The following is a 21,531-nucleotide window of genomic DNA, read 5'->3' on the forward strand; positions in this document are numbered from 1 at the left end:
GTTCTGTTTTTTTTTTAGTGTTTTCTCTCACCTAGCCAAAGTCAACTTTTTGATGATGGTGATCTGGTGATGAGCAGTCTGGTACGTACGCTTCAAGCGCGTGAGAAATGTTAGGAAAGTTTACCTGTAGAGATAAAAATTAAAAAAAAATAGAAAACAGGAGAAATTTTAACGTTAAAGCATTTGGAAAATTTACTATTATTATTCGCTTTGCCTTTAGGAGAGAGTTAACAAGCGGGGAAGGCGGGAAGCGTACAGTGAAAATGTTCCTGTTAAAACAGAAGAAACAACTCAAACTTTGAAACACTCTACAATTTTTAGGCATTTTGTACTTTGTAAATTACCCCACATATCTTTTCTCATGGTGCAATAGAAAATAACAGAATAATTTCAGATATTTTCTACCAAAAGGTAACCTAGACCTCGTTAGAAGTGAAAATGGGAACTTTCGTGAAATGCGCGACGGAATTTTCAAATTAAACACTTTTTTTTATCTTTTGAGTTTGTCTGGACCTTCCGAACGCAATATAATTGGCTCTGTGTATATGTGAAGTGAGACAAAATAATTCGAGCAAGTTTAGCAAAATAAAATCAAGAGCGAAAGTCGGGCTCTCTATTTTGCGAGCGTGAATATTTGATCTTGCCATGTGTACAAGCGACAAGTATACTAACCAATCAGCAGAATACTTCTGTCATTAAAAATACAATACAATCACAGTTCACTGGTGAGTCAATCGTACAAATGATAACCGCAGAAAAACTATAGTCTTTAATTTGCGTTTCAAAGGCAGCACGTGAAAATGCGCGTGACAAATTTCGGTCATTTGTGGAGGGCCTCGAAAGTATGCGAATACATTAGAACTGCAAGGGCGGTAGGAAAAGTTTTCGCGCTAGTACGGGGTAGTAGCTCAGATTATGACCGTGTTTTCTAATCAAAACGGTTTATTAACAGAATTTAGCCTAACAAACTCCGTTCCTAACGCCCTTGGGACTGTCCATACTTTTGTTTCCAGAGCGCTGTAATTGTGTCCAGTTCCCAAAATTTCACACACACATTACTTTTTTGGCTAGCTAAGCCATGTCTGATATCTCATTATTTGATTACTAGAACCACAAGTACACCAAGCAAACTGTGTATTGTATCAAGAAATATGGAGTGAAAATTGAGTCACTTATTTCACTATAAAATAAAATAGTTAAAATCTCAATAATATTCATACTCATATTATTCATACTTATATTCATATTAATGACTATTACCCTTGTTTCGCTGTTAAGTCTCCCCACGGTGAACCATATAATCTTATTCACTCACAAAGGGGCATCTGTACTCTGTGCTAGAACTGAGCAATTTTTCAGCTTTCAGTTAACATCTTAAAATGTCTGCAATTAATAGTTATTTTTAAAGCTCTTTTATCGAAGCTACCACGCTGACTTTGCCCCCCCCCCCCCCCCCCCCCCCGGGGGAGCCCTCTAAAAGCTAATGTAACCCTAAAATATTGTAACTCTTAGGGCGCGTTTTTTTCCTAATCATTCTGGAATGGGAATGGTTGGTAGAGAATGTTCAGAATGGCATTCTAGTCCAATCTGCTACAGGTAGCAGAATGGGTGGATGGTCTTCATTCCATTCCGAAATGGGAATGCGGGATAAACGAACCCGCGCTTCTATTCTAATCATTCTCTTTCCGGAATCACGAGTAAAAACGCGCCCTAAGATAAAGCAGAATGGGTGCGGGCAAGAGAGGTTTAAACCTTTGTTTTCAAAAATTTGTTCAAATTGAAACCCGTTTAGTTGCCCCTTCAAAAAGTGCTGATCTGTGGCGAATGAAGTCACCAATGTTTCTAGTTTGCAAATTCTAAAATGAATATTAGATATTATTAATAGGCGAGGCGCGATGCATGTGCTCTCTGGGTTTTTCATTAGTTCTTTTGAAATATTTGAGGTTGTTGAAGCGGGGGGGGGTACATTCAAAATCTCCCCTCCCCCCTTAGGGTATTTAATGAACACTCCCTTAAAGGGAAAATTCATATATTACACAGATTTAGGTAATGCCTAAAAGTGGAACTCCAAAACAGCTTTGCTTATTTTCCTTCCATGAATTCAATATAAAACTCATAGACTGCTTATGACACTAGCGCAAGAACAAAACAAGATGGCGGTCAATACGCCGCGAATAGCAAAGATCATCGGGCAAACGCCTAACAAAATCATAATATTCAGCAGAATATTCAGTATCTCACGGAGATTATGTAATTATTCTTTCGTATTTATCATAACTGATACACTAGATACCAATCCCTTCTCGGGCGTGGGAACACAAGAAAGATAAACCACCCTCCAGCACAGCTCCTACAGCCGAAAGGCTCCAATTCATCAAACACGGACTCTTATATCAGCATAAAGGCCAAGAACTGATATGGAACGAAACTGAACACAAAACATTTCAGCTGAAGGTTAAAAAAGGGCACATTTGTTTGCACTTAAAAACCTTTGAGGGCTTTATTTTCTTTGTAACATTTATCCGTGATAATCATTTCCATTGGTACCGGCCCGGAGACGCCCCTGGTAGACCTGGTATTGCTTTGTGTCGAAGGATATAGAACTATAACACTGTTATAATTATTTGCTGCAAACTAACGTTAACGGCTTTTTCTATCTAACCCACCATACTTAAGGTGTTTGTTTGCACCGGTACCGGTACTCGTCAGTTATCTAGTTATTCAGTTATTGTATTTCTCGGTTGATTCTACGTATTTCAAAGGGATTGTGTTGACACAGTGACTTTCCTTTATTTACAGAGGCTAGGAGCGCCTGTCCTGCATAAGAACGCAGGAATCAAATCAACTCCCCTGCTTTTTAGTGCGGCTTTAATTAGTTGAGCATTTCAGGTAAAAACCTCTTAAGCAACGCTTTTATATTTTTTAATCTAAACAGGGAATTTCGTAAGCGCCATCTCAACTCTAAGAAAGAAAATAAGAACAGTTCTCGGAGCGTTTAAAAAGCATTGTTAGAAGAAAATGCCATGATACCAGTGTTATGAATCTTGTAAAAGAAGCATCTTTTTAAAGTAAAATATGAGATTGTCATTTGATCTCTTTCACTTGCTACAAAGCGGAATAAGCACGGTAAAAGTTGAAGGTCGTAGTGGGTCACGTGTCAGGATGGAATCTATAAGTTAATGATTTGTCAAAGTAGAGGACAACCGGAACCTCTGTCACGGCCAAGTCATACCGAAGCATGAATCGCCTTTGGACGCTACACTTCCTGCTACTCTTCCTCCTTTTCCTACCCACCGGGGAATCAGGTAGGCTATCCACTCCCTTTGACAGGGTTTTAATAATCTCTTTCCCCGTCTGCGATGTCTTGACTGTGCAGCTTAGCGAATTCGCTGTGGTTTCGATGAATTTCTATCAGCTTGAAATACGATCCTGTGGGCTCTGGGGACTATGGCGCTAGTCAATATAACCTGGAGAAATAAATAGCATGTCATGTATGTATCAACAAATATAATTTAATTGTTACTCGCTTTTTTTTACTACAGAAGCGTTGATTATGATAGTTCAGTATTTCCCCAGTTTCTCGAGAAATGTAAAAAGTTTCCTTATCCACGAGAAACAAGTGTCTAGCTAAAAATCAAATTTGATAATAACAACAAAGAGCAGCAACTAGTTGTGTAGGCTTTAAGATTGTGTGACCTGGTAGATAATTATTTGAGTGTGGGTTTCCCTCCAGTAGGTTTTAGCAGCGGCTAGGGTGCTTCGATTAACATTTCTTTGTAGAACGGAGAAGTAGTTGAGATGCCAAAGTCAATGTAATTGCGGCAAACGTGTGACAAGCATTTATTTCCTGTCTTGGTATTTTGACTTATTTTACTTAATTTATATTGCGAGTATGTGTGGTGTTACTTGACCCAGACAACAAAAAAGCACCAAATTCCTTAAAAGCCTACACTGAGAACTAAAACACGTCTGCTTGATGGGCAAACAATCCAATCTCGGCATTACACTTTAGTAAAAGCTGAACAAATGCTTCCTGTTGTGACCCGGAAGTAAAGGGACATAAACAACCAGTTATTTAAAAAGTTTTTTTTTACCTTTTTTACCTTAAAACGTGCAGCGTGATGTAAGGACAAAGTAATGATATCGGTAGAGCGACGGGATATCCCGCTCGTAGGTTTAGTTTCCCTTTGCGCGGTTGGAATCTTCGTTTAGAGTTTCGCGCTCCCGCGGTGAGTAAGATGCTACTCGGCACACGCGGGATGTAACGAGGATCCCGCGGGTCAATGATAATAATGTAAGTTGGAACTTTTTCTTAAATTCTGATATTTTAAACGTGGGGATTGTTTTTTTTCGCATTTGCTTTATACGCACCTTTTTTTTTATAAGAACGTGTCGTTTTTATTTGAGGCTGAGCCGTTATTTAAGAGCATTTTAAAGATGAAAAGTTCTTATGGATGTTCTAGATTTTCAGTGACATTGCAGCAACATATCAGCACATCAGCTATTGCATACAAAATTATGACATGAAAAAGAAGTGTTCATTTACATATCATGAGATGGGTAGGGGGAGGGGGAGGAATTTTGACTAAATTGAACAAATTGCAGCGGTTGTTGTTGGTGAGCTCATGAGAGAAGTGAAACGCTTGACACAGCGGCGACTACTTAAAGTCAATTTTTATAACCAGGGCCGTAGCAGCTGGTGGGGTACTGGGGGCATGTGCATCTCCCCACCCCCCCCCCCCCAAAATTATAAGGAAATTACTAGAAGGGGCGTGGCTGTGCCCCCCAATATTTCCTAAATTTTTCTGTATTTTATTCTCTGTTGACAACTCCCTGAACTAATGCACAACAGCCTTTGTATATTTTGGTATTAAAAGCTTAATAAAAAAATATTACACTGTTTATAAAGCGATCACTCTAGAAGATTATATGTTTATCATAAGCGGTATCCCCCCCCCCCCCCCCCCTTGGTGGTTAACAATTTGTTTAACATATGAGCCGGGGGTCAAACAGCACGTTTCACACACTGCTCTAATCTTGGGTTAGATTTTGGCGGCTCGTGAAAAGAGACGTCTGTTTACGTTAGAAAATTGACGAACGTGGATTTTTACCCGGGCAACCCCGTCTGAGATCCGGGTCGCCAGAGGATGAAAATTGACCCTGGCTAGGCGGGTCATGGGATTAGGCCGCTCCCCGGATTAGCCCTCAACCCGGGATCATGTAACGATACCCTTAGTATGTTCGTAGAATTTGGCTGTCTCGCGTGACAGCACCAGCGCTAAACCTTCCCATGGTACATTGCTCTCACTCAGTCTCGAATTTTTTCCGCGGTAGTGATATTTTTAATTGCTTTTTCTGACTGGAGACGCCTGGGTACGAGGCAGAGAATTTGGCAAACAAAATGAAATGCGGGGGAAATATCCACGTTTCTAGTATTCGCTCTTCCGGGCCAGCCCCATCTCCGAATGATCTGCCTTTTAAAAACTCAACGGGAAGTGCTAATTATCGCATTGGTCCTGGAATCCTCAGTTAAGTTATGGAATGCTCTCACTTAATATATGGGGAAGCGATGGGTACCAAGAAATTTTCCAAAACCAAGAAGTCTCGCCAAAATTTCGGAAACTCGCCGTCTTTTACGCAAGTCTCGGAGTCTCGTTTTTTTTTTTTCAAGAATTTAGGGGTCTCGGAGTCTCGTTACTTTTCTACAACGGTCTCGGGTTCTCGAATTTTTAAACGCGATCTCATGGTCCCCAATTTTTGTTAAACGCGCGATATGTTTTATATTGTTACTATGGCCGTGGGTTTGACTTCTGAGCCTGAAAGTTTAGCTATTGTAGGAAGATTGTATGGTAATCAGACCCCACTTATATATCTTTCTATAACCAGATAAACGATTCTCTACATGAACAATCTCATAATCTAGTCTCGCCTTCGCTGTTTTATCGGAAGCACGGGCTCGGATTCTGAAATTTGACAAGAATCTCGGGCTCGGATTCTGAAACGCGGGTCTCGGCGCCTCGGCAAGTCCCGGATTTACCCATCGCTACCGCTTAATATCTTCGCAAGGGTGATTATGTACGGTATAGGGGGTGGCGGGTGGGATACTTAAATGAATCTTTTCTTAACCCCATTTTCCCGTATTGTTACTAAGGTTGTCAAATGTTTCTTTATCCAGGATGTCTGGATCGACCAATAGGCCTTCAGGATGCTGGCATGTTTCCTAATGTGCGATTCACAGCGTCGTCATACTACCAGACTACCTCTGGCTACAAACCCTATCGCGCACGCCTTACCAGCTCACAAGCCTGGGCACCGACAAGCAACACTGACCCCAATGATTATCTTCAGGTAAAGTCCAAGTTCTTCGCGATGTCGTTATTTCGCTAAGTTTGAAGATAATGTTACAAACTGCATTAGACACCTCTATGGGCGATACCATCGGTAGGCAACTCAAAAGAAGTGGAAAAAATATTAGTTCAATTTTGCCAATGTTTTTCTAGGTGGATCTTGGATCTCTGTATGTCATCTGTGGATTGGGAACAAAAGGAAACAGGAAAACCTCAGAAAATGAGTGGACGACAGAGTACAAGATTAACACATCGTTAGACGGCGCCACGTGGGTTAGCTACAAAGATAGTGGGGCTGAAAAGGCAAGTTTGAGAAATAAAGTGGTACCTCTATTGAGCGGCAATTGCCATCAAAACCGTACTAAGTGCATAGCCGAAGCAGTTCTCGAGTCATTGGAGGGAGGGTGGGGAGGGTGGCGGCACTATACAGAAACATCAAGATAACATTGGGGGCGATATTCATTTTGAAGTTTGTGCTGCAAAATAGGCATAAATGAGCATTTTAGCAGCAGACCAATCAATGCGAAGAACGCAGTGGCCGATTCCAGGGCCATTCCCCGCCGACCCGTATAACAGGGGAAAGGGCACTGGAAACAAAGTTACGGGTGTTACGGGACATTGGAATAAGTGGCAGCTTGATAAAGGTATCACTTTGATGATGATACGATACTTGTCAATGCAGTAAGAGAAAAGGCCATATAAGGCGTTATGACTATTTATAGTAACGAGGCGACGCCTATGTGGCGCACACTGAAAGGACAAAGCTCAGGTAGCTCTGTTTAGAAATAAAACCCAAATTCGTAATTCTCTTCCTTTTATTTTTTCCAGTTATTTGGCGGAAATTCCGACTCAACTACTCTCGTGACCAACACATTGGCAATCTCGACAAACATGCGGTTTGTGCGTTTTATACCAACTCGATATAATCGTTTCAAGGCTCTGCGCATCGAGCTATTCGGCTTTTGCCAAGGTACACAATTTTTTTCTCTCTCTTTTACTCTGATACATATTTAACCATGCTTTTCTGCGCCATAGATTGCACGCAGCCTTTAGGAATGGAAAATCAAGGAATACTGAGCACCGCGATGACGTCATCTTCTGAGATTGACGGCTCTCATAGCGCGTCCGCTGGCCGTCTGTACGGCGGCTCATCATGGTGCAGCGCCACGTCGTCTAGCTCGGAGTATCTGCAGGTGGACCTGGGGCGAGTAGTGAGGGTCACGGGCATTGCGACACAGGGGTCCCCTGATGAGGATAAATGGGCCTCTCAGTACCGTTTATCTTACAGTAATGACTCAAACACTTGGACTACAGTGACATCAGTAAGTGATTGACTCTGAGTTTTTTTTTTCCTCGGGCTTTCTTTGTACACCCTATGTGTTCAATGGTAATAAGACAAACACTGGTTTTCGTTACACAGGATTTCGCTGGCAATGTCGATGGGAATGGAGTTCGTGTCAATTGGCTGTCTCCCCAAATAAGGTCACGTTTCATCAAAGTGCATGTGCAGTCGTGGAATACCGCTGTCTGCATGCGTTTGGAGATCCATGGATGTGAAAGTAAGCGCAAGTGATCAACTATTCTATTTATAATATTGTATACATCAACTAAATATAATTAATTTATTTTTCTCTTTTTTAAAATAAAAGTAAAACGTAGATTAAAATATTGAACCAGCAAATTTTCCATGTGTCACGTTTAGCTTTAACTGAGGTGTTGATATACAGTTTATGATCGTGTTAAAGGACTCTGAGTCTGGATTAACATATGGGGATTGACAATATAATGTTACTGCTACAGTAATACATGTTCCAATAATAACTAATGCATTGTGGGCTATGAAATTGAGAAAACGTTCATTAGAATTATATTACCCTAAAAATGATGGTGGTATGGATGATGCTAAAAATAAGAAAACCTAGAGAAATTAGCTGCTAGCCAAGTCCATACCTCCTGACTGGAGTGTTGAAATGCTTTTTATTTTGTTTAAACTTTGACATTCAAGGAAATCCCTTGAGTTGCGATATCCCAGTTGGTGTTGCCGACGGAACAATACCAGATGCGAATTTGACCGCGTCATCGACCAGCAACAGCAGCGCCTTAGTGTCTACAGCTAGACTTAACTATGCCGCTGGCCCTTCGTGGTGCGCAGGCTCGGATGATATCTCACCGTTCTTCGAGGTAGACCTGGGTACAATTCACGTGATTTGTGCTGTGGCTACCCAGGGAAGTGCAGATAGCGAGGACTGGATACAAAGTTTCAGGCTTGCGGGTGCGCAGGATGGCTTAACGTGGAAAAAGTACACGGAGGATGGGAAGGTCAAGGTGAGACTTTTTCAGAATGAAGAAGACGACCAACCCTTGTCCAGCATGTACAATCCCGGCTACCCCTCCCCAACACTATTAACAAGACACCACAGAAATCCCTTATCAGTATCTAACATATCTACTGGTCCGTTTTTATTCCCCGTATGCCATCTCTAACAATCTTTGGTGGTCTCTGTCGATTTGTTAAAAGGTTTTTAAAGTTGCCGTCTTTTGTGATATCACTTCTACTAATGTTTTTTTGAAGCGTGTTGGTCTTCCCAGGTATTTGATGGTGATTTTGACAGCAGTGCCACTGTTAGCAATTTAAGTCGCTTTTGTGTTATCTCTCCTACAGTAATGTTTGTTCCATCGCGTTTTTCTTCCAGGTATTTGATGGTAATTTTGACAGCAGTACCACAGTCAAGCAGTTCTTGCGTGACGCTCTCGTAGCGCGTCACGTAAGGTTCATATTGGAAAAGCGCAAAGGGAGTGCTTGCATGCGAGTCGAGATTTACGGCAGGTCGACAAGCGGTAAGAATGTCTTATTCTAATAGTTTGCATATTATTTTTACCTCAATCGTACATAAACATCAATCTTCAATAAACTAAGTAACACCGCAGAGAGAATACAATACATTTTGTACGTAAGAATGCGTCGTTCAGCAAGCGAGAATGCATTTGTCTTATGAACACTATGATAGTTTTATGAATTATGAAAAATTAAGGAAGAGTGAGGAGCGTCTTTTTGGCCCATCACGTGATCATCGTTGAATGGGGCATCTCTCGGTTAATGGACCTTTGACCCCTATCCTCACGTTTCAGAGTGTGCAAAAGTCGGTGTTGGGATGCGTTTGGGCGGCAGGCTGCCGGACCATCGACTTTACGCTACTACAGAGCATAACGAGTACCTTAAAGCTAACGAAGGTCGCCTTTACGGCCCCTTAGGCTGGGCGACAGATGGCAACAATGACTTAAATGACCATATAAGGATTGATCTTGGCGGTATCCATATCATTTGTGCCATAGCTACACAGGGTTCCCACACGTCTGCGGAATGGGTGACTAAGTATAAGGTGACCTACTCTATTGACGGGCAGACGTGGTCATTGTACCAGGAGAATGGTGCTAACAAGGTAATTGATGTGAAAGGCGAAGAAGTGATCGAAATAACATAATGGTCAATTGCACTTGATTAGAACCAAGAGAGCATAAGATAAGAGAGGGACACTTTGGTATTACCCGCTTGCCTTGTCGATTCCGAATCCGGCTATTTTTAGTAACCACCGCCCCACCACTGCGCGTGAGGATTTGCTCCTTTTATTTTGTCCTACTCCCCCGCGGGTTGCGTGTTGTTGTTTTGCCAACTCGAAAGGAATGAAAAGAGATCATGTAAAATAACTCGAAAGAAGAAAACAGGTCTAACTTAAGTAAGCAAGAAAGCTTAATCCCTGAATAGTTTGACTGTTTTGTTTGTCTGAGCGGCGAAGGCAAGTGAGAAAGAAAAAACCGATACTGCGTTTGATTCAAATCCCGACTCCAGCACTCCAGCTTGTATAATAACAACACAAAAATATAACATATAAAAATAACAACATCAAAGAAGTACAGTAATATCTCCCTTTTTATTTTCTCACTTTTACAAAAGCTCAGATACTTCAGCTTGCTGGCTTTGATCATCACCAAAATGCATTCCCTCGCTACAAGGATAGTTTTATTAAATGTATTTTTCTTTGATTCCTTCTCAATTCACCGGAATATTCACAAAAATCAATATTATATCTAATGTCTAACTTACAGATTTCGTTTGACCATTAGGAAGATAATGAATTTTGAGAAACCACGGAGAAGCAGCAAGTTAGAGCAAAAACGGTAATTGAAGCACGAGGTTTTCCGCTCTTGATTTTGAATGAAGTCTCGTTTTGGAAATCTTGCAATCCTCGGAGTACTACATCCCCTTTAATAAACTGCAACTGCCTGTATCCTTGATGCTAGAATGACATTTTTGATGGTATTTGTGCAAATAGGATGTTTTTTTTCTCAGTTTCATGTTACAAAATAGCGGCAAACAACAAGATGTAAATGCCAAAGCGCGGGGGTAGGGTGAGTAAAAATGCTCACGCGCAGTGGTGGGGTGGTGGTTACTAAAAATAGCCGGATTCGGAATCGACATGGCGCGCGGGTAATACCAAAGTGTCCCTCTCTTATCTTATGCTCTCTTGTTAAAACGAAGTAGGCGGTTACGTCCTCGAGTCATTAACCGATCATTTATCGAAAATGATGTGTTACTCTACGGTCGCGATGGGTATTTGACCTGTTTTACGAGCTTCATTTTTTTCGCAGTTTCATTGTGCAGATATTTGTTTAATTTCAGACGTTTCTAGCAAACACAGATCAGGACAGTGTGGTGACGAATGTCCTTCAATCTCCCGTTGCCGTGAAAATGCTTCGCATCTACCCCGTGGAGTACAGTGGATACAAGTGCATGCGCCTTGAGGTCTATGGCTACAAACAAGGTAGAGCATGGAAACGTTTCTGTTTCTTACCCCATAACAAGGGATAGAACGATTTTTATTTGACAATGGTATTACGAAGTCAACAAAGAATAACAAGCTACACTAAGACAAATCGCACCCCTGGGCTTTGTGGATAGGGTTCACAGGCAAGCCGCGCCATGTAAAAATATAATAAACTGAAAAGTGTTTCCCTGGCCAACCCGTTTCCCCATGTTGGCGACTGCTAATAGGTTCCTGTTTTGTGCTATTTTCAATAGCCCACTTGGAACGTTTCACCGGCTGTTTTATTTTGATATGGGTTAATCTTTTGTCATCCTGACCAAGAGATGGAAAATTTTCCACATTTTAATTCGGTCAAATTCCTCGTTTATCCAACATTTATTCTTGGTTTTCCAGATTTCCACTCTTCTCTGATGACCGAGCGATTCCTTGTACGGAAAGATCCAACCTCAATACTATCGTCATCAGGCTCGACCGACGCATCCCATGATGCCTCAAAAGCACTCCTTTACGGAGCTTCTTCTTGGTGTGTCCCAGACCTGACAAACCAGTTTATCCAGTTAGACCTGGGCGTCATGACAACCATCTCTGGAATTGCGACTCAAGGGGGTGATAATAAGTGGGCCACATTTTACCACGTGAAGTTAAAGTGTGACAACAGTTCCCGTTCAATAACATTATCGGTGAGTCAACTCTTTTCTTGTCTTTTACCGTTTTTTGCTTGTACACAACACATTTTCTAAAATATTTGCGCCTCCATTGAGGACTTTTTGTCACCTGTCGTAGTGCATCCCGTTTTAGATATAAATATTCTTCTCCGTCGACTGTCGTTGCCTATTTATAGGGTTTCCAAGGCAACATGGACGCTAATACTGTTGTGACAAGATGGCTGTCATCTCCGGTGGAGGCGAGATACGTCACCGTGACGCCTACATCAGCAAGTAGTGGCGGCGGCACTTGTCTGCGACTCGACGTGTTCGGGACAAAAGCGTTGGGTAAATGTATTCCTGATCCTAATTTGACGGCATCCTTAGGGGGAGATGTTTGGGGAAGCAAATTTCCCAAACATCAATCGATCTTGTTTCAGTAAATTCCTTATTTGGACAAATCCCATATTTGGAAGTCCGCTTCCGTCTGTTTCTATACTTTTTCATTTTCATATCACATTATCCCGCGTGCTTGCCCCAGTCTCTTTCAGACCATTAAAAGACTAATGTCAACCATATTACTAAAATGTGACTTCCTTTCCTTTAAAGCCGGTCCTACATATATCGAGTCAGTGATGGTGTCCAACAACCTTACGGTCCCCTCCCAGATATCAGCGGTAGTGACATGCACGGTCTACGGGCCGCCGAACCTCCAAGTCGAATGGCACCGCGGCATAACAAATTTGACTGAGTCCTCGAACCTGTCAATTTATGGCAATGGCTTTCGGAAATCCACGATAACGATCAACTTTACAAACCCAGCTGACTTTACCATTGATGGGTGCGTGCGCAACTATTCGGGTGATGGGAAGGCCTTGTGTAGCAAGCAGGTCACGTGTATGGCTTACGCCCGCAGTGAAGTGGCCAGCGGTCCTACCTATAAGCAGACACGTGTTTATATTGAGTTAGGTAAGGTGTTAAGCATTGTTTGATGCTAAGCATTGTTTCTCTTATTTTAGTACACTACAAATAAATTCATAAGTTTGAACCTCCAAGAGGAATAAATAAGTGTTATCGTGAGTGATACGTGACTGTGAAAGATGATTTACAAGTGCAGATCTTCGGGACCGATTTGTGAACGGTATTTAGTATAGGCTTGACTTTTCAAAATCCTACGCCACGAAACACAGGTTTGTCGTCTGATCCGATCTTCAACTTCATCACTGACCAAAGCAGTGACGAAAGATTGTAAATGTTGTTGCCGACAATTGGCCCGACGTCTGGGTGCTTGTAAATCCGTCTTAACGAACCAATAAAACACGAAGGTGAGGCTTTTGAGACAACGAAACCCTTTTCCTTTCAGACCCCCCTCATAAACCACAAAGTTTTAACACGACTGGAATCACCGATACGACGGCAGCATTCAGTTGGGTTCAACCAGTGAGCTCTGGTAAGCTCCCCGTGGATTACTTCCTCATAGAATATTACGTCACTGCAAATCCCGCGGGACGCCTGAGTGAGACTGCTGGTAGCGGGTCGCGGAGTAAGGTCATCGCAGGGCTGCTTGCTAACACCTCGTATACAGCAGAAATACGAGCGATACATAGATTTGGACGAGGTTTTCCATCAACTGTGAACTTTAAAACGGTTCCAACAAGTAAGTGTTGTAAAAAAAAACTTGTAGCCACACCTTTGTAATTGTTTTCATTCCATATTGGAAACAAAACATAAATATACATTTGCAAAATAAACACGTAGAATCAAAGTTGTGTACTTGTTCCAAATGTAGTCGAAAACGTCTCAATAGTTACCAAAATCGGCTAGTGCACATAATTTTTCACTTTTACAGAAACTCTTTAAAAGAAACAGCTTGCTTATGACTCTTATGACTGCTTGTGACTCTTAACATATTTTTTCAACACTAGTTCCATGCGAACGCCGAGGACTGGGCATGGAAAAGAGAACCATCCCGGACTTGTACATTACGTCCTCAACACAAAACGACACAAGTACCCCTCCCTCAGAAGGTCGCCTGAACCTCCAAGGGGGGTCCTGGTGCGCAAGCCCTAGTGACGTCACACCTTTCCTTCAAGTGGACCTTGGCACACGTCACGTGATCTGCGCGGTGACTACTCAAGGAAGCCCAACCGCTGACCAATGGGCTGTTAGCTACCAATTGCAGTTTTCTGATGATGAAAACTTTTGGTTTTACATGGAAGCAAACGTCGTCAGGGTAGGAAATCAGTGGAAATTTGATTAAGACACGATCAAGACACAATCAATATATGACAAATTATTGACAATTTGACTGTTATATTATTATTAGAAATGCACTTCCAAAGAATATAATGTTCATATAAACATCTAAGGCTATATTGCCATCGAAGATAATCGAGCTCCCAGGCACTTGTCCTTAGATTGCACAAAATATTGGACAGCGAAACATTAGCTCTAAAACATACAATAGGTAGAAACAATGACAAAATGAAGAAGATTAAATAAAAAAATACAGTAAATCACATCACAAAACAATCAGTATCACCTCACAAACAATATACCTGTACCCCCTCCCTACTCCACTTTTTCTCACAAACAGAATCAATATGGCAACCGTTATAAATTTATTTTGCAGACATTTTTAGGAAATGCAGACCGATCAAGTAAAGTGAAGAACTTGTTGCTTGGCAACCCTGAGGCGACAACTGTGCGCTTCCTCCCCCGTCAGTGGCATGGTTTAATAGCTTGTATGCGTGTTGAGGTTTATGGCTCTCTTGCATCCCCAGGTAAATCATTATGCAGACATATCCACATGCTTAAGGGGAGGGATGTTAAGCAAGCTTTAAGCTCTTTCTTCCTCTAGTTTGCGTCCCTGTGTTGTCTAATTTGCGATATCTCAAGTCAGTAGGTAGAAGTGCGTCCCTGTGTTGTCTCATTTGCGATATCTCAAGTCAATAGGTACAAGTACGTCCCTGTGTTGTCTAATTTGCGATATCTCAAGTCAGTAGGTAGAAGTGCGTCCCTGTGTTATCTCATTTGCGATATCTCAAGTCAATAGGTAGTAGTGCGTCCCTGTGTTGTCTCATTTGCGATATCTCAAAACAATAGGTAGTAGTGCGTCCCTGTGTTGTCTCATTTGTGATATCTCGAGTCAATAGGTAGAAGTGCGTCCCTGTGTTGTCTCATTTGCGATATCTCAAGTCAGTAGGTAGAAGTGCGTCCCTGTGTTGTGTTATTTGCGATATCTCAAGTCCATAGGTAGTAGTGCGTCCATGTGTTGTCTCATTTGCGATATCTCAAGTCAATAGGTAGTAGTGCGTCCCTGTGTTGTCTCATTTGCGATATCTCGAGTCAATAGGCAGTAGTGCGTCCCTGTGTTGTCTCATTTGCGATATCTCAAGTACATAGGTAGTAGTGCGTCCCAGTGTTGTCTCATTTGCGAGACCTCAAGTCAATAGGTAGTAGTGCGTCCCTGTGTTGTCTCATTTGCGATATCTCGAGTCAATAGGTAGTAGTGCGTCCCTGTGTTGTCTCATTTGCGATATCTCAAGTCCATAGGTAGAAGTGCGTCCCTGTGTTGTCTCATTTGCGATATCTCGAGTCAATAGGTAGAAGTGCGTCCCTGTGTTGTCTCATTTGCGATATCTCAAGTCAGTAGGTAGAAGTGCGTCCCTGTGTTGTGTTATTTGCGATATCTCAAGTCAGTAGGTAGAAGTGCGTCCCTGTGTTATCTCATTTGCGATATCTCAAGTCAATAGGTACAAGTACGTCCCTGTGTTGTCTAATTTGCGATATCTCAAGTCAGTAGGTAGAAGTGCGTCCCTGTGTTGTCTCATTTGCGATATCTCAAGTCAATAGGTACAAGTACGTCCCTGTGTTGTCTAATTTGCGATATCTCAAGTCAGTAGGTAGAAGTGCGTCCCTGTGTTATCTCATTTGCGATATCTCAAGTCAATAGGTAGTAGTGCGTCCCTGTGTTGTCTCATTTGCGATATCTCAAAACAATAGGTAGTAGTGCGTCCCTGTGTTGTCTCATTTGTGATATCTCGAGTCAATAGGTAGAAGTGCGTCCCTGTGTTGTCTCATTTGCGATATCTCAAGTCAGTAGGCAGAAGTGCGTCCCTGTGTTGTGTTATTTGCGATATCTCAAGTCCATAGGTAGTAGTGCGTCCATGTGTTGTCTCATTTGCGATATCTCAAGTCAATAGGTAGTAGTGCGTCCCTGTGTTGTCTCATTTGCGATATCTCGAGTCAATAGGCAGTAGTGCGTCCCTGTGTTGTCTCATTTGCGATATCTCAAGTACATAGGTAGTAGTGCGTCCCAGTGTTGTCTCATTTGCGAGACCTCAAGTCAATAGGTAGTAGTGCGTCCCTGTGTTGTCTCATTTGCGATATCTCGAGTCAATAGGTAGTAGTGCGTCCCTGTGTTGTCTCATTTGCGATATCTCAAGTCCATAGGTAGAAGTGCGTCCCTGTGTTGTCTCATTTGCGATATCTCGAGTCAATAGGTAGAAGTGCGTCCCTGTGTTGTCTCATTTGCGATATCTCAAGTCAGTAGGTAGAAGTGCGTCCCTGTGTTGTGTTATTTGCGATATCTCAAGTCCATAGGTAGTAGTGCGTCCATGTGTTGTCTCATTTGCGATATCTCAAGTCAATAGGTAGTAGCGCGTCCCTGTGTTGTCTCATTTGCGATATCTCGAGTCAATAGGCAGTAGTGCGTCCCTGTGTTGTCTCATTTGCGATATCTCAAGTACATAGGTAGTAGTGCGTCCCAGTGTTGTCTCATTTGCGAGACCTCAAGTCAATAGGTAGTAGTGCGTCCCTGTGTTATCTCATTTGCGATATCTCGAGTCAATAGGTAGTAGTGCGTCCCTGTGTTGTCTCATTTGCGATATCTCAAGTCCATAGGTAGAAGTGCGTCCCTGTGTTGTCTAATTTGCGATATCTCAAGTCAATAGGTAGTAGTGCGTCCCTGTGTTGTCTCATTTGCGATATCTCGAGTCAATAGGCAGTAGTGCGTCCCTGTGTTGTCTCATTTGCGATATCTCAAGTACATAGGTAGTAGTGCGTCCCAGTGTTGTCTCATTTGCGAGACCTCAAGTCAATAGGTAGTAGTGCGTCCCTGTGTTATCTCATTTGCGATATCTCGAGTCAATAGGTAGTAGTGCGTCCCTGTGTTGTCTCATTTGCGATATCTCAAGTCAATAGGTAGTAGTGCGTCCATGTGTTGTCTCATTTGCGATATATCGAGTCAATAGGTAGAAGTGCGTCCCTGTGTTGTCTCATTTGCGATATCTCGAGTCAATAGGTAGTAGTGCGTCCCTGTGTTGTCTCATTTGCGATATCTCGAGTCAATAGGTAGTAGTGCGTCCCTGTGTTGTCTCATTTGTGATATCTCAAGTCAATAGGTAGAAGTGCGTCCCTGTGTTGTCTCATTTGCGATATCTCAAGTCAGTAGGTAGAAGTGCGTCCCTGTGTTGTGTTATTTGCGATATCTCAAGTCCATAGGTAGTAGTGCGTCCCTGTGTTGTCTCATTTGTGATATCTCAAGTCAATAGGTAGTAGTGCGTCCCTGTGTTGTCTCATTTGCGATATCTCAAGTCCATAGGTAGTAGTGCGTCCCTGTGTTGTCTCATTTGCGATATCTCAAGTCCATAGGTAGTAGTGCGTCCCTGTGTTGTCTCATTTGCGATATCTCGAGTCCATAGGTAGAAGTGCGTCCCTGTGTTGTCTCATTTGCGATATCTCGAGTCAATAGGCAGTAGTGCGTCCCTGTGTTGTCTTATTTGCGATATCTCAAGTCCATAGGTAGTAGTGCGTCCATGTGTTGTCTCATTTGCGATATCTCAAGTCAATAGGTAGTAGTGCGTCCCTGTGTTGTCTCATTTGCGATATCTCGAGTCAATAGGCAGTAGTGCGTCCCTGTGTTGTCTCATTTGCGATATCTCAAGTACATAGGTAGTAGTGCGTCCCAGTGTTGTCTCATTTGCGAGACCTCAAGTCAATAGGTAGTAGTGCGTCCCTGTGTTGTCTCATTTGCGATATCTCGAGTCAATAGGTAGTAGTGCGTCCCTGTGTTGTCTCATTTGCGATATCTCAAGTCCATAGGTAGAAGTGCGTCCCTGTGTTGTCTCATTTGCGATATCTCGAGTCAATAGGTAGAAGTGCGTCCCTGTGTTGTCTCATTTGCGATATCTCAAGTCAGTAGGTAGAAGTGCGTCCCTGTGTTGTGTTATTTGCGATATCTCAAGTCCATAGGTAGTAGTGCGTCCATGTGTTGTCTCATTTGCGATATCTCAAGTCAATAGGTAGTAGTGCGTCCCTGTGTTGTCTCATTTGCGATATCTCGAGTCAATAGGCAGTAGTGCGTCCCTGTGTTGTCTCATTTGCGATATCTCAAGTACATAGGTAGTAGTGCGTCCCAGTGTTGTCTCATTTGCGATATCTCGAGTCAATAGGTAGTAGTGCGTCCCTGTGTTGTCTCATTTGTGATATCTCAAGTCAATAGGTAGAAGTGCGTCCCTGTGTTGTCTCATTTGCGATATCTCAAGTCAGTAGGTAGAAGTGCGTCCCTGTGTTGTGTTATTTGCGATATCTCAAGTCCATAGGTAGTAGTGCGTCCATGTGTTGTCTCATTTGCGATATCTCAAGTCAATAGGTAGTAGTGCGTCCCTGTGTTGTCTCATTTGCGATATCTCGAGTCAATAGGCAGTAGTGCGTCCCTGTGTTGTCTCATTTGCGATATCTCAAGTACATAGGTAGTAGTGCGTCCCAGTGTTGTCTCATTTGCGAGACCTCAAGTCAATAGGTAGTAGTGCGTCCCTGTGTTGTCTCATTTGCGATATCTCGAGTCAATAGGTAGTAGTGCGTCCCTGTGTTGTCTCATTTGCGATATCTCAAGTCCATAGGTAGAAGTGCGTCCCTGTGTTGTCTCATTTGCGATATCTCGAGTCAATAGGTAGAAGTGCGTCCCTGTGTTGTCTCATTTGCGATATCTCAAGTCAGTAGGTAGAAGTGCGTCCCTGTGTTGTGTTATTTGCGATATCTCAAGTCCATAGGTAGTAGTGCGTCCATGTGTTGTCTCATTTGCGATATCTCAAGTCAATAGGTAGTAGTGCGTCCCTGTGTTGTCTCATTTGCGATATCTCGAGTCAATAGGCAGTAGTGCGTCCCTGTGTTGTCTCATTTGCGATATCTCAAGTACATAGGTAGTAGTGCGTCCCAGTGTTGTCTCATTTGCGAGACCTCAAGTCAATAGGTAGTAGTGCGTCCCTGTGTTGTCTCATTTGCGATATCTCGAGTCAATAGGTAGTAGTGCGTCCCTGTGTTGTCTCATTTGCGATATCTCAAGTCCATAGGTAGAAGTGCGTCCCTGTGTTGTCTAATTTGCGATATCTCAAGTCAATAGGTAGTAGTGCGTCCCTGTGTTGTCTCATTTGCGATATCTCGAGTCAATAGGTAGTAGTGCGTCCCTGTGTTGTCTCATTTGCGATATCTCGAGTCAATAGGTAGTAGTGCGTCCCTGTGTTGTCTCATTTGTGATATCTCAAGTCAGTAGGTAGAAGTGGCGTTCCTGTGTTGTCTCATTTGCGATATCTCAAGTCAATAGGTAGTAGTGCGTCCCTGTGTTGTCTCATTTGCGATATCTCAAGGCCATAGGTAGTAGTGCGCTCTTGCAAGGTTTAGGTTTGCGCCCCTGCGATTCTTTCTATTCTGTTCAGCGTTGCTCTTTCTTCACTACAGTCAAAGCCCTCCTTGCGACCAAAACAAGCTGAGACTTCACTTTCCAAGGACGTCAAATAATAGGCAAATAATTGTGACACGCCGCGCTCATATTTTTTTTTTTTTTTTTTTGGGGGGGGGGGGGTCCGGTATCCATCAAATCGCGCGCTCTGATTGGCTCTCGTGAGGTCCGGTATCCTACGATCTGGACCCCGCGATACCGGACCGCCCAAAGCTCCAAATAGTGTGTTGATTTGTAAAATGACCATTTATTTTTTGTTTTATCTAGAATCATTAATTTTACGGGAAATCGGCTTCAAACTCCCTGTGTTTTGACAATTTCCCGCCATAAGGATTTTGCAACGCGCGCGACAATTTCAAGTTTGCTGAAAGTTTATTTGGTATAAAAGAGGCGGCAAATCGTCTTTTCATACGAAGAAAAACGACAAATCACTCTAGGAATTTACCTGCATAATTAGCCCAACTTATACACATTCAAGAGAAGTTGTCTAGTGAATATAAATTATCATCTTTGGAGGATTTAAAGCGAAAGAAGACATTTCTACGATCAATTCGAGTTGAGAACGACGTATCAATTTGGACAAAATTATTTTACAAAATTGTTGGTCAAAACTCAGAGAATTGTATTTCTGGAGGATTAAAAGCGTTGTGTGGAAATACAAAATGGAGTTTATTGAATGATCATGTGCGCACAAAATCTTCACGAACATCGACAAAAGTCAGAAGCAAAACCTCGCCTCGTGCAACAATAAGCCCGTAAGGTAAACAAAGTTGGAAATTCAATTGAGGAAAAAAATAAATATGTCGGCCTTCGGCCTCGGTCAGTATTTTCAAGACCTCAGTCACGGTATTTCACGATACGGACCTCCCAGTTGGTAAATAACATTTATATCTTCATGTCATCAGTGGGAACAAGGGTTAGTTTTAAACACCGTTTTGTTGTGCAGCCTGTGCAGACGTGCCAGTTGGTCTCGACAGTGAAAGTCTAGTGATGGATCATCGTTTTACAAGCTCCTCTTCTCTGAGGGCAGCCTACAGACCATGGAAAGCACGGATGTCTAGTGGGACTGCCTGGGCGCCAAATGGCAATTCGAATGACAACGACTATTTGCAGGTGCCCTACTATCCGTCCGTTCGTCTGTCAGTCTGTCCGCCAGTCTGCCCGCCAGTCTGTCCGCAAGTCTGTCCGTCAGTCTGTCCGACAGTCTGTCTGTCAGTCTGTCCGCGAGTCTGTCCGCCAGTCTGTCTGTCAGTATGTTTGTCAGTCTGTCCGCCAGTCTGTCCGTCAGTCTTTCTTTTGTCTTGGTGGTTGTCTGTCTTCAGACACCCTTATTGTGCAGTGAAGATATTCTTTTTTTTAGGTGGATCTCGGAAGCGTGTTTACCGTCTGTTATGTAGAAACTAAGGGAAATAAAGATTCTGCGAACGAGTGGACAGAGTCTTACCGTTTGGATGTGTCCCTTGACAATCGCGTGTGGAAATTTGTCAAGGTAAATAATAGAAAACCACTAATTCCTTAATTGTTTTCAAGAGCAAGTTATATAGCCAAGTGGGATGTAAATGGAAAGTCGCTATGCAAAGTTCTTTTTTGCATTAGAATAACTAGTGTAGCATATCTCACATAACATTTTACTTTTCCGTAGACATTCCAAGGGAACACAGATCACAATACCCCTGTCAAGAACAAATTACCCATACCCAGTCCTGCGCGGTTCGTGCGGTTCCAGCCTACCAGTTTCAACATTGACAAAGTACTTCGCGTGGATCTGTATGGTGTGAGACACGGTAAGTACTTCACGTGGATCTGTATGGTGTAATACACGGTAAGTACTTCGCGTGGATCTGTATGGTGTGAGACACGGTAAGTACTTCACGTGGATCTGTATGGTGTAATACACGGTAAGTACTTCACGTGGATCTGTATGGTGTAATACACAGTAAGTACTTCACGTGGATCTGTATGGTGTGAGACACGGT

The 21,531-nt window shown here is 42.6% G+C and overlaps 1 protein-coding gene and 1 long non-coding RNA gene across 3 annotated transcripts in view; one reads left to right on the plus strand and one right to left on the minus strand.

Annotated features, from left to right (window-relative positions):
* Nucleotides 1-2,474: 2,474 nt before the first annotated feature.
* Nucleotides 2,475-4,244, minus strand: LOC125563159. Its single transcript, XR_007308171.1, has 2 exons — nucleotides 4,104-4,244; nucleotides 2,475-3,467 (listed from the first exon to the last, which is right to left on the minus strand). It is a non-coding gene; the product is annotated as an uncharacterized LOC125563159 (long non-coding RNA).
* LOC5505231 overlaps nucleotides 3,210-21,531 on the plus strand; it is a 78,329-nt gene continuing 60,007 nt past the window's right edge. For both annotated transcript variants that reach the window (XM_048728010.1, XM_048728013.1), the window contains exons 1-19: nucleotides 3,210-3,305; nucleotides 6,176-6,348; nucleotides 6,501-6,650; nucleotides 7,176-7,317; nucleotides 7,383-7,669; nucleotides 7,768-7,906; nucleotides 8,353-8,672; nucleotides 9,041-9,185; nucleotides 9,477-9,787; nucleotides 11,026-11,167; nucleotides 11,564-11,850; nucleotides 12,012-12,162; nucleotides 12,424-12,783; nucleotides 13,178-13,471; nucleotides 13,740-14,047; nucleotides 14,447-14,597; nucleotides 20,502-20,668; nucleotides 20,916-21,044; nucleotides 21,198-21,339. In XM_048728010.1, coding sequence (XP_048583967.1) covers nucleotides 3,239-3,305; nucleotides 6,176-6,348; nucleotides 6,501-6,650; nucleotides 7,176-7,317; nucleotides 7,383-7,669; nucleotides 7,768-7,906; nucleotides 8,353-8,672; nucleotides 9,041-9,185; nucleotides 9,477-9,787; nucleotides 11,026-11,167; nucleotides 11,564-11,850; nucleotides 12,012-12,162; nucleotides 12,424-12,783; nucleotides 13,178-13,471; nucleotides 13,740-14,047; nucleotides 14,447-14,597; nucleotides 20,502-20,668; nucleotides 20,916-21,044; nucleotides 21,198-21,339 — 3,865 coding nt within the window. In that variant the 5' untranslated portion in view covers nucleotides 3,210-3,238. The remainder of the gene's footprint in view (nucleotides 3,306-6,175; nucleotides 6,349-6,500; nucleotides 6,651-7,175; nucleotides 7,318-7,382; nucleotides 7,670-7,767; nucleotides 7,907-8,352; nucleotides 8,673-9,040; nucleotides 9,186-9,476; nucleotides 9,788-11,025; nucleotides 11,168-11,563; nucleotides 11,851-12,011; nucleotides 12,163-12,423; nucleotides 12,784-13,177; nucleotides 13,472-13,739; nucleotides 14,048-14,446; nucleotides 14,598-20,501; nucleotides 20,669-20,915; nucleotides 21,045-21,197; nucleotides 21,340-21,531) is intronic.

This window comes from Nematostella vectensis, chromosome 1, assembly GCF_932526225.1.
Source record: "Nematostella vectensis chromosome 1, jaNemVect1.1, whole genome shotgun sequence".
NCBI classification, from domain to species: domain Eukaryota; kingdom Metazoa; phylum Cnidaria; class Anthozoa; order Actiniaria; family Edwardsiidae; genus Nematostella; species Nematostella vectensis.